Raw genomic sequence first — 12683 nt, forward strand, 5'->3', positions numbered from 1 at the left:
TCAGACCAGTAATATTTGGGGTCACAAGTTTTTGTCATGGATATTTTGTGGGTCAGAAGATAAAAAGTTTGGGAACAACTAGCAGACTGCTGAAAACATTGGGATTATAAAAAGCAAAGTAGACAGACGTGTGTTTGATGGTGTCTCTTCCAACTACAAAAGGTGCTCAAGAGGAGGTTCATATGAAAGAGAGTACGATTGTTGAGTCGGGAGGCTTTTAATGCACACCAGACAGATGGGTTCAAGGCCAAATTCTCTCTTTTTCACTCTCTTTTTTGTACTCCTGGGCTCAACTTGAAAGACACAGCAGAAAAAAAACACCACATTAAAAGTGATCAGCGCTCGATTCCAAACCTGTCGCAGCTGCTTCACTCTCCCCTCGCATCTCCGCGCACACGTGTGAACATTTCAGACAACCAATTTACTCTCCTCTGGGGAATCCTTGTGATTTAGATGCTTTTGGAAGTCGTCGGCAGCAACGCGGCCAGATCTATGCGTTTCTGACCTGCGCATGTGGGTTCCAGCCCATACTCGGTTTGTGCTCTCCAACACATGCCTCTCACAAGGGAGGGTGATCTGCTCTGCTCCGCATTTCCTCTGCTTGTCAGCAGGAATTAGGTCAGGAGTTGAAACAAGTGCTTTTGGGACAGAGTTGTAGTTTGGTTTCTCACCGTGATGCAGAGATACAAAACATGAGCAGCAAACTGTATTTCAACATCAGATGAAGCAATAAATTAACTAAATAAGAGAGGGGGAAAGAGAGTCCAGCAGAAATGCATTGATGGATTGTATTTCTCCGAGATGAGTTTAAAAAACTTCAGTAAGGAGGAGTGAAGATATGAGAGGTGGTCACATCCTTCATAGAAGAATGACACTAACAACTCTTACATGTGGTCATCTCTGGCTTCCAAAAAGCCAGTTGTCATCTTCCTGCTTCATGTTTTGGCCATTTAAGCCTTGTGATTTATCTGTCTGAGTCAAAGATGGGATTAAGCTTGGGTGAAGCCTCAAACATTTAGGAGCACGGCCCTGCTGAGGGGGGGTCACGTTTATGTTCAGAACCTGCCGAGGGGCCGTCAGAAGCAGACCTTAGCCTCTTTGAATTTTGCTTTTCAATTAGAGGAAAGGTCAAAGATGAGCAGGTTGTAGAATATTTCTAACTGAACTAACATCAGTGTCAGCTGCACTGTGAAAGGCATTTGAAACATTTTTTTACTTTAAAACCTGAAGGTCATGAACTTATATTTGTCTTGGTGGAGTTTAGCTTTAACAGAAAACCAGCAGTGGTGGGCACCAGCCCGCTAAAGCGCAAATCCACTAATTGCGGACATAAATATTTCATTTATGCTTTAGCGGTCTTACTAATTTTTATAATTCATAAGCAGATTTTCACTTTCTAAAATTAAARTGCAGTACCGCTAATAACTAATTATCTACCAGTCATYATYATCTTGAACARCAGAAGGTATGGCTGCCTGTCAATGAATCACAACACACGTGATCTGTCTAACAGCACCCCTCCCAWATAAACACACTTATTGGAAAGGTATACATCCTTGCCGATTGTTGCTTTCGGTCACGGTTCTGATTTCCCACAATGCTTTGTGTCTGCTTACGTAACAGGAAGGCAATAGCAAAAACAGTTAACGTTTGTAATCCATTCTAAAATTTTGTATGTATTGATTTATTTTACTTTACAATTGGAGCTCCTTTTTTAAAGAAAAAATAAAGTTTAAACACTGGAGCTCAATGCTTGATGTAAATGGTCGAAACAACGAGGTTGGAGACTCAGAAATGATTTAAAGATGTTATGCTGACGAAGACAGACGTCTAGTGGTCAACTGGAGCAACTACATGGAAAACTTTGAAATCCAAGCTCTTATTTTGAAGGGAAGATAGTTTTCTGTACTCTTGTGCTTTCGTTTTATGTCACAAATCAAATCCGTCATGTACCCAGAATGCATCGCTTCAGTTTTCCAATAAACAGATTTAAAATTACTTTATTGATGCTTCTTTGATGAAAAATCTACAAAAAAAGACAAAGAAGCAGCCAAACTAGCAATCCTCAAAAACTTTTTAAAGAATCAGCCGAACTAGCAATCTTCAACAACTTTTTAATTTTTATACCAGGAGCCAAAGGTCTGTTTCAGGAAATCACATCCCCAGCAATCGGCGGTTGTAGGATTAAGCTGCAAAAGAGTTCATACACTGTTAGTTGGCAGTGTTGTGCACATATTGTACATGAATTATTGCCAGCTAGTGAGTCTCAAATTGAACTTGTGCTTTAAAATTAGCTTCCACTAGTTTTCTATGGAATAAGTGCTTTAGAAATTGCGGAGCTAATTTTTGCATTAGCGCTGCCCACCACTGAAAACCAGTATGTGCAATGAGTCTAACAAAATGCAACTAATTCTAATGAAAAAATAAGAAACAAAAATGTTCAGAGAAAGGAAGAGGGGAGGAGAGAATTAGTTTTATGGTCTGCAATATCCTGGCAGAACTTTATTAGACACTTAAGCATGTGTGACCTGCATTTTCACAGCAGGCTGTTAAATGGTGGTGACTTTGGAGCTGTGGTCCTCCACAGACGGGGGGACGTCCATGGCCCCCTTCAACCTCAGCTCAAATGATCTTTCACCTCATTGGAGCCATAAATTAACCAGCTGCTACATTTGGGCCGAACTTCCACATTATCTGCAGCACATGTGAGTCTGCTTACAGGCTTTAAGTTTCTGCATCGTGTGTGTGTGTGTGTGTGGGCGGGTGAGGGGGGGTCATCAAGTAGAATCATCAATTTACATTGTTTACATAAATACATGTGGCTGTAGATGAGCTTATGGAAAGAACCGTTACAGGACTGATTAGAAACATCCTTAAGATGAGGTCAAACTAAACACACCCCGGTCAGTTTTCTGCAGTAAAGCTGTGCAGTTCTGCATCATTCCTACCCCTGAGGATGTAATTCTGGTAGTTCTGATCCGCTTCGGCTCCAACTTTTATTAAACACGTCAGGCCTTCGGCCACCACGAACTCATGCACCAAGTCTTTGTCATCCTGAAATGAAAAAAAAAAAAAGACAATAAATATTCTTGATGATTTATTTGTCACATTGCACAACTCACACCACTTACAGCTTAGAGTATTACATTTCCTTATAAATTACAGAAACATAGCTGCATATTTTATTACTGGTTAATTATAATAAATGACAACGTGCTGCATAATTCTGTAGTCATTTATGCAGAACACAATGTGGGAAATTACAAAACTGTAGATCTCTTTTGTACAACATGAATTAAACAAAAATGACCCCTCGGTTGACACACACAGCAGTGTATACACATGTTCTATTTATTCAAGGCTATAGTTAGAGAGGAACATTGGTTTGAGAGAGGAGTAAAGGAAGCCATTTTTGTGAAGAAAAACCATCCACCATTAAACAGAGGTGGAGGCCTTCGTGTCCAGTCATCCCCCTCTTACAATGCTGTTATTGCAAATATGACTCCGCCCCCTGTGAGAAAAAGGTGTGAATCAGGGCCCCAACGATAGTCAGGTGATGGAACATATGACCCTCTATGAACAATAGAGACAATCAAGGCACTAACGACCTATTGTTTGTTGGGCTGGGCAATATGGTCCAAAAAAAAAAAATCTCAGATATTTTTCATCCCAAATTCGATTTTCAATTTTAAATCTATTTATTTCCCATTTAACGGAGTGCCTCTGTTTCAGGTGTCGAAACTAATTTGGTGTACTCCTGCTTTTTGTAGCCAGTACCTTTAAACAGATTTTGCAGTGAGGTGTTAGTTGCTCCAAGTTCGAGGTTGCAAATCCTAACCAGTTCCAGAAAACTGAAGAAACAGTTTCTTTTTTGAGAAGTAGAGCCTCTTTGCTAGCTGCCATATTGTCATGTCATGTACCAAGCATCTTGCAGGACAGGTGGGGTGACCTCTGAACTACAGAAGCCCCAAAGAAAAAAAAAAACCTCAGTTTTTCCAAAATTAAATCTTTATAAATTGCAAATTCAAATTAATCGATTAAATCGATTTATCGCCCAACCCTAATTGGCTGTTGGTCATCTTTTGCATGTGACCAACCTGTTTGTCCACCATGTGGAGACGGAGCTTATAAGGCTGAGTTCACCTGAAACTCCTTAGACTGAAGAAGTCTCTTGGAGAGAGACGAAACGTTTCATTAAAGGAGAACCCGATTTAGTGTCGATGGCTGCCAAATTTTTGTTTCATATGAGATTGTTGAAACCAAAAAATGTAGGCAATAACTTTACAATGTTACTACAAGCATTGTCATTTATGTTAAAGTTAAGCTCAAAATATTAAAGGTGGCAACAGTGATGTATATATTACATTTTTATTAGTTTTATTCAGATAATTTTACACGAGTGAAATGAAGAAATTACGATCTCTGTCGAACAAAACAGTTTAGTCAGCTGTTGTTTTTACCTGAGGGAGACCTGTGGTGCAGTTGTAAAACAAAACCTATGTTGTACTGTTTGTTTAAAAAAAACAAGAAACAATAACCGTGTTTCCATCCAGTTGTAGAGTGAATTTTTATCGACCTTTTCAAAATTCGCAAAAAATTAGTTGAATAAAAATTCAAATCTAGACTGTTTCCATCTAGTTTCCCTCTCGACTGTTTGAAGCGAATGAATGAGGCTACGCAACGCGTGATTACGTCAGACGAGGCTACGCAACGCGTGATTACGTCAGACGAGGCTACGCAACACGTGATTACGTCAGACGAGGCTACGCAACAAGTGATTACGTCAGACGAGGCTACGCAACACGTGATTACGTCAGACGTCGGCGGCAAGCTTTGCGGTAGTAAACAGGAAGTGAAACTTGCTAACTAGCAGAACCTATCACCCCTGAAGGGAACAGTATGCAAACCTGTATACAAGTTTTAGGAGAAATGCTATGAATTTAATCTGTGCTGATTTGGCCTCTAAACTTCCCACATATTTTTGGCTGATGGTAAAACCACCTGCGTGTCTCACACCTGTCTGTGGCTGTATAATTTAAGAGCCAGCACCAGGTTCTCTGCAGGACTGAACATTTTCTTATACATTCTACTGTTCAGATGGGATGTGGAGGAAGGCAGCAATAAACACTGTGGGGTGGTCAGGGCTCCTCGTGTCTCAGGAGGAAGTCTTAAGTGCTTCCAGAACATCTTTACCATATATCAGTGATGGAGACTGCAGTCATTTGGCACAGAGGCTCAATATACAGAGGTGTACTGAAGGAACAGACTGGGAAACAGTTTGAAAACTTATGCACATATTTTCTGAAGTGTAGAGATGGCTGCGTAAGAAAGATTAATATTCCTTATTACGGACACCCTATAGAGGCACTCAGTGTAAAAATATGAGGCAAACTGATCTATTTTGGGTTTTCATCKGTGTCTGTTGCTTTTGTTTCCAAGCCGTGACGAGACCTGAAAACTCCACAGCTGCCACGAAGGCAGACTTTTAGCAGGAAAAAAAAACCCTCTGCCTTAGGAAAACAGCGCTGTGTCCAAGCATGAGTGTGAACGGATTAATGTTTTCACACCCCATATATATCTTTTGCACGTTACCGTGCGCAGACGAACGGCTGCAAGAATGACAAACACAAAAAGATGTTCTTGAAAAATACCTGAAAAATCTGCTTCAGAGAAAAGAGGGCTCTCCGGAGCTCCCGTCCTGTTGAGTTGTAGAGTTTTTCTGAGGGAAAAAGAAAAGAAAGAACACATTTAGTATCTCATGCTACTAAAATTACAATATGACTGACTTTTCTTTGAATAATATGTATGTGCAGTATATTAGATTACTTGTACAGCACATGATTTTTCCATAAACTACAAATGTCAAGAAAATCATTTCCTTGTGTCTACAACTTGTACACACCACTTAAAGCATGCAGCTAAATGTGAAAACTTTCCCACAAGAGGAATAAAGAGATCAGAAAAACAGTAGGAGCAACTCAGAAAACATCTGCAGAGAGTTACCGAACAGAGGATGCTTCCTGCAAACAAAGACCAATCTATATTTTACCATAATACATAATCATGGAGTCAAACTTCCACTGATCGCCACCACAATGACTAAGAAACAATTCATGCATTAATCGGTTAAGGAAACTGCAGAGTAGGAAAACTGAGATATGATTACATATGTTTATGATAAACGCTTCCTGCATTTACTCAGGCAATCCTTCACTGCCTGCAGTCTGCAGAGTCTGCCAGAGAGAGGCAGCATTGAGCATAAATAGAAGCGCTTACTCATCACTGCTGCCTGAACTCTCACTGACTCAGCAAAACCAGCCAGTCACTGCTGCAGATGCAGCAATGTATGTACGCTACAGAGGAGTCTAATGCAGAGCACATCYGGACTCTCTCCATCTGAAAGCCTTTTCTTTTATCCACAAACCATTTTTTCCCCTCTTTCACGCAGAGTTTACGTGAAAACACTGCACACCGCGACACACAACAGTGAGAAACAAATGAGACGAGATAAAATGTGATTTCAGTGATCTTGCATGCAGGATTTTAAAAACAGCTGCAGCTAAATCTTTGTGTGAGAAATACACACTGATGACTGTATACACTTGGGATTACAGATCAACAGCTTCCTATTCATTATTTGTTGGCCTCATCAGCTGTGGAACAAATCTCTTCAGCTGATCAACTGAGACAAAGACGGAGGTCTCTCTCTCTCTCTCTGTGTGTGTGTGTGTGTGTGTGTGTGTGTGTGTGTGTGTGTGTGGTGTGTGTGTGTACATGTCTATGCATTGGTGTATAGAAATATTTTGACATTATACCATACTTATGAGGACATTTTCATACATGTCAACCCCTCCGGACATTTAGCTGTATAATGAGCCTCAAAAATACGTAATTTTTGCAAAGAATCCATACTACTCGCACCCGTGTGGGGTGGGGGGGCCGCGGATATGACACCTGCTGCAAAGCAGGAGGAAAGTAGAATGGAAGAAGTGGAGAACTTCTTTCTAGGGTAAGAGCAGGTTTGAAGATGGTTATTTGATGTTATTTATTGTTTTTTAATGTTCTAGAGCACATGTGTCAAACTCAAGGCCCGTGGGCCAAATGTRGCCCTCCGCAATATTTTATGTGGMCCCCCAAGAGCATCAAAGATGTATTAATGGCTTTAAAATAAACATATGATGCTTTAAAGCCAGCATTGACCATAAACTATACCTCCCATAATACATGATTATTTTACCTGCCAAATTACGACATCCCACCACTAGGTGGAGCTGCACAGAGTTCAAAATTAGCCTGCAGTTGGCCATGTAAAATTTACATTTAGCTGTTTTCTTGCTAGCTAYATCTGCTACAGCCTATTTGTACTGTGAAGTGGGAACTTCCCACTTACAAGTCGTACATTTAAAGTGGAATGCACCTCCAGTGGGAATTCCCTGTTAGAAAGTGGGAGATTTCAGAATTTAAGATGGCTGCTACTCACCACAACTCAGTGAGTAAAACTCTTATACTTTCATTTATAATATTTCTGTATTATTTATTTCACATTTAGTCAGTCATACAGTGTTGATAGAAGGATGTGTTAAAACGTTGTTTCTATGCAGGAAACACCACGTAGAGCTCAGTTATTGTTTGTTAGAGCTCAGCCGTAGCAATGAGATGAGGAACATGRCGTTTCCTTTTTAGATGAAGGTAAACATGAAACATCAAAGTAAATTACAACTGGTCCTTCGAGGGCCACCATAATGCTCATGTGGCCCTTGGTGAAAATGAGTTTGACAACACTGTTCTAGAGGCTCGGAAATGTTAAATAAATTTGAAACCAACTAAAACTCGAAAAATATGTGCCATTGCTCTATACGTCTGTATACATGCAATATTATGGAAAATCCATGTAAATTATGGACAATCTGTACAACTTGTATGCATTTTGTCATTGTGTGGACATTTGTCTGGTCCACATGATGGAAACAAGTGGTCCAGGAGTTAGGTTTAGGGCTACGGTATGAATCAATTTAAGGTTAGCATTAGGTATGTACCTGTGAGGTTAGGTGTAGGGTACAGGGTCAGGCTGTAGAAATTAATGGAAGTGAATGCAAAATCCACACAAGCATAGAGAAATGAGTGTGTGTGTGTTTGATGCCTACCAGTTGAACTCTACTTTTGGACACTAGACAAAAAAATATGACATCTCTTTGCAGTTAGACAGATATACAATAAACGAGGTAAACATGCAACACCTATCAAACCACTTTGTGAAAAGCTAAAAATTAATTTAAATGAACAGCCAAACCAATAAGTACAAATTTGTCACGTTTATAGAAGACACTGGAGACAGAGCTGTACTCAACACTGGGTGGCCAGAGAAGTTTCTGTCAAACAATGTTGTAAAGTAAAAACAAACCATTCCCATCTCTTTCCAGCTGCGTTTCTTAACTCGTACATATTTCTTGTTTCTAATTTATGATGTTTGCTATGACTAAAGCAGAGTTAATATTTTCTACTTTCAGTGCTGTTCGTGGCTCAGACTGGGTAGAGGAGCGTTGGTCTTTTATGGAAAAGTTGAAGAGTCACTGGCAGTTGCATCCATGAGGAATAAATTTCTACAGGTCCAGAAGTATTATGAGGGGAAACAGTGTGATGTTGGTGATTTACGTCTTTATAAACAACAGGAAGGAAGTCTGACTGGGTCTGTTCGGTTTGGGGGCCTTGCTTTTGCAATTTAGGGTTGTATCGTATATTTTCAATCTTCTCTCAAACCCAACATACCTCAGTAGATGTTTCTATTAATATCTCTTTTTTGTCACTTTTGCCAATGTTGTAAGGAAATCTGACTGCATTAATTAGATGCCCTTGACTACAAATATAAACTTTTTAAAGTACTAAATGCAAGCTGTAAAACGTCACAAAAATGAATTGTTGAAATTCATCTGAGAGCTTAATTTATTACTTTACTTCAGCTTCAGATCTGAAGTTTATTTCACAAATAAATGGGTTTAACTTTTAAATAGACTCCCTGCTGCAGGTCAAGCCATTCATTGCTTTGAACCACAGGAAGATGAGTCAAAGTTTGGATTAGTGGGTCTCTAACAAGACAAACTCTCTGATCACTGGAGTGGAACACAGCTAATAACTCTGGCTTACTCATCACACCTTCATTGTACAAAACAAACTTGATTTGTGGTCCTTCTCAGCCCCAGCTTAAATCAGAAGTGCTTGTTTTCTTCTGAAAGTGGCGGCTGCACTTCCACATGGACGCCAAACATTAATCAGTCAGCAGATGAATTACACACATTTTTTTTGAGCGGTTCATGATGGTTCGGCCCGCCACATGAATCAGCATCTGGGTTGTCACTGGGTTCCACGAAATCCCATTGGCGTGTTGTGTGCGAGTCTGCAAGAGTGTCAATCAGCGACAGTGAGGCCGACAAATTCTTCCACGCATGGCTCCGCTGCCCTTTGCACAAAGAACCCGTGCGTCTCTACTTATCCACGTAGTTTGGGCTGCAATAAAACTGTCAGAAAGCTATTCCTGCCCAACGCTAAATGAAGCCCATCTGCAGGAACAGACAGTTCCTTTCCTGTCGCCGTCCGCAGTCTGTGCACCGATGTACCTCCCAGAGGCCCGTCTTTAATGAGAAATAACTCAGTGGAGATTAGTTCCATACCATTTGGCACAGATATGCACCCAAAAGTATGAGCCCTCTCTGTTTCCTTATTTAGGAAGAAACCTGGGAGCTTATTTATCCACAGGAAATGTTTGTGAACCCATACTCAAATCAATGTTCCAACGAAACCATTCCAAAAACTTCAGACTCAAAAGCATCTCACGTCTGTCATGCCTTTTCTGTTTAGTGGTCAAAAGGAAACTAAGAGAATAAAATAAGGTACAAAACGTTCAGGTCCCATCATGTGCACGAATCAGTTTTGATATTTCAGCTAAGGCTGCTGCCACCAAATATTTTAGTAATCAAGGACTTGATTCAGTGATCAAGTTTAATGTTTTATCAAATAGTGATCAGATATGCATGTACTGCAAAAGTTATTCACACATTTTCCTGGAAGCCAGTAATAAAAACTGTGCTCTCCCTCTCCACCAACAGAAGCACATGTTTWTGCACTCACAATAACCAGTACAAAATAAAAATAATAGGGCTGTCAAATGATTAATACTTTTAATCTGATTAACCCCAAAGTAGCTGTGAATTAATCATGATTAATCTTAAATTTAATATAYATTTCTWTTGCATATTGATAAAATAAATTACTTGAGTTATTAATTAGTTTTTAATGTTTTTATTTAGAAAACAAAATTGATGCTTAGACATGATTTTTTGAATATAAAACAGGACCTAAAAATGCTCCAAACATATTTGAGACAGTTAAATTTTGTGCACAATAATGAGGTTAAATCAAGAATTCAAGGATTTTCATTCCAAATGAGTACTACATGAGGAATGAAGGATAGATATAAGGTCACAGTTGTCAGCAAAACATAAATAAATAAAATAAAATAAGCCATAAGAAGACAAAAAGAAAAAAAAAACTGTACATAATGTGTTACACATAGAGCTTTTTTAAATTTATTTAAACTTTATTTATCCAGATAAACTGTTTGAGAACCACTTCTCATTTACAAACATGACCTGGCATGCACTGAGCGCATTGCAATATACAAACCTATATTCAGTCATAGTAAAATGATTGTAAATTTAATCGCGATTAATCACGATTAAAATTTTTAATCTATGCCCATGCAGCAATAAAATTAATCAGAGTTAACTCAATTAATTTCACAGCCCTAAAAAATAATAATAATTTTAAAAATCTGTAATTTTTTAATCTATTTATTGGAAACACTTTCAAGAATATCTTCCCCATAAAAATATTGTCACATGGATCTTGCATACTTCTGTCCAGGAGTGAGATGTCAGGATGTTTATGTTATTTTGAAAAGTCTCCAACAGGTATGTGAAGCTGAGTGGAAGAATAACCTGAAACTCCATGTTTGGTCTGAGAGAGCTGAGAGAGTGCAACACTGTGTTCTTTAGCAAATCCAAACTTTAGGATTAAGATGCCCCATGACAAAAAAAAAAAAAAAACTGTCTGCTGCTCTCAGTGTCTGGCTGATAGTGTCCAAGTCCTTATACTTTAAGTTTCTTCCTGCTGTGTTCATTTCAAAAACAGTTTTGTTGTAAGACATTTAACTGTGTTGTTTAGCTTCTCCATTTATTTACAGTTTTTTCTTTGGGTCCTGCCCTGCTGTATTGTATATGACTTCGACCCACCAGTGTGCAAATCAAGTTCTGGACGCAGGTCAGCTGATCCCAGAAACTCTGTGTGCAGCAGCTTCACATTATCCATTTCAATGGTAAATGGTAAATGGACTGTACTTACAGTATATAGCACCTTTCTATCCATCCAGGACACTCAAAGCGCTTTACACTACAGACATTCACCCATGCACACACACATTCACACACTGATGATGGCAAACTACAATTGTAGCCACAGCTGCCCTGGGGCACACTGACAGAGGCGAGGCTGCCATACACAGGCTCCACCGGACCCTCTGACCACCATCGGTAGGCAAGGCGGGTAAGGTGTCTTGCCCAAGGACACAACGACTGAGTCGACTGGATGGGGATCGAACCAACAAATTTAGTCTAATAATTGAAAATATGGATGAAATAAGAAATATGAAACAAATACAATACATACAAAGCATACAGATTTTTTTATTTAACAGAATTTTTGGACAAAAAAAATTGCAATATATCGCAATATTTCACCTTGCTTACAGTATCGCAATACACTGCTCAAAAAAATAAAGGGAACACTACTGCTCAAAAAAATGAAGGGAACACTTAACGCACGCTAAGTCCAAGTAAATCAAACTTTTGTGAAGCACATTCAACTCTGTACAGAACAAAGTACTCAATGCGAATATTTCATTGATTAAGATCGGGAGTTAGCGTGCGTTGTTTAAGTGTTCCCTTTATTATTTTTTTTTGAGCAGTAGTGTTCCCTTTATTTTTTTGAGCAGTGTATATCGTGATATATTGTTTCGTGACCCCTCTGTCCTGACATGTATTGCATCTCCAAATTCTTGCCAATGTACAGGCCTAATTGAAACCTTTATTACCTCTGCCATGGGCGAGGTAATGTTTTCGGTCGCGTATGTCTGTCTGTGGACAACATTACTCAAAAACTTGTGGACGGATTGTCATGACATTTTTAACACATGTTACTGGGCCAAGGAACACACCTTTAAATTTTGGTTATGTTCCGGATCACGATTCGGATACAGGAATGTTTTTTCTTTTAACACTCTGAGATCGGCAAAGCTGTGATGCTTTCACAGGGCTTCTGTAAAAAAAATAGTGAGCTGGATTAGACAGCACGGACTTCAAACTTTATAAAAGTAGTGTTAAAACCACATTTAATGATTAATAATTTTTGACATAATATGCGCATTTACAGAACGTTTTGTGACCAGGAAGTGCGTGACTGCACCATGAAACCTATTTTTTCCATTTCCTCAAACACACCATATTTCCCAAACAACCAATCAAAACAGTTTCTCACTACTAGGCTTGTAAACAGAGAGCTGCCGGGCCTCAAGGTTTGGAGACGGGGGAGCCAGGAAGCACTTTATAAAGAGAGTCAAACCATTACAAACTCAT

The 12683-nt window shown here is 39.3% G+C and overlaps 1 protein-coding gene across 5 annotated transcripts in view; it reads right to left on the reverse strand.

Moving 5' to 3' along the window:
* Positions 1 to 12683, reverse strand: part of fhod3b (formin homology 2 domain containing 3b) — a gene marked incomplete in the record, with an annotated part of 124575 nt that overhangs the window by 48534 nt on the left and 63358 nt on the right. For all 5 annotated transcript variants that reach the window (XM_014008730.1, XM_014008729.1, XM_014008728.1 and 2 more), the window contains 2 exon segments: positions 2949 to 3054; positions 5652 to 5719. In XM_014008730.1, coding sequence (XP_013864184.1) covers positions 2949 to 3054; positions 5652 to 5719 — 174 coding nt within the window.

The sequence above is a fragment of the Austrofundulus limnaeus genome, unplaced genomic scaffold, assembly GCF_001266775.1.
Source record: "Austrofundulus limnaeus strain Quisiro unplaced genomic scaffold, Austrofundulus_limnaeus-1.0 Scaffold52, whole genome shotgun sequence".
NCBI lineage: Eukaryota > Metazoa > Chordata > Actinopteri > Cyprinodontiformes > Rivulidae > Austrofundulus > Austrofundulus limnaeus.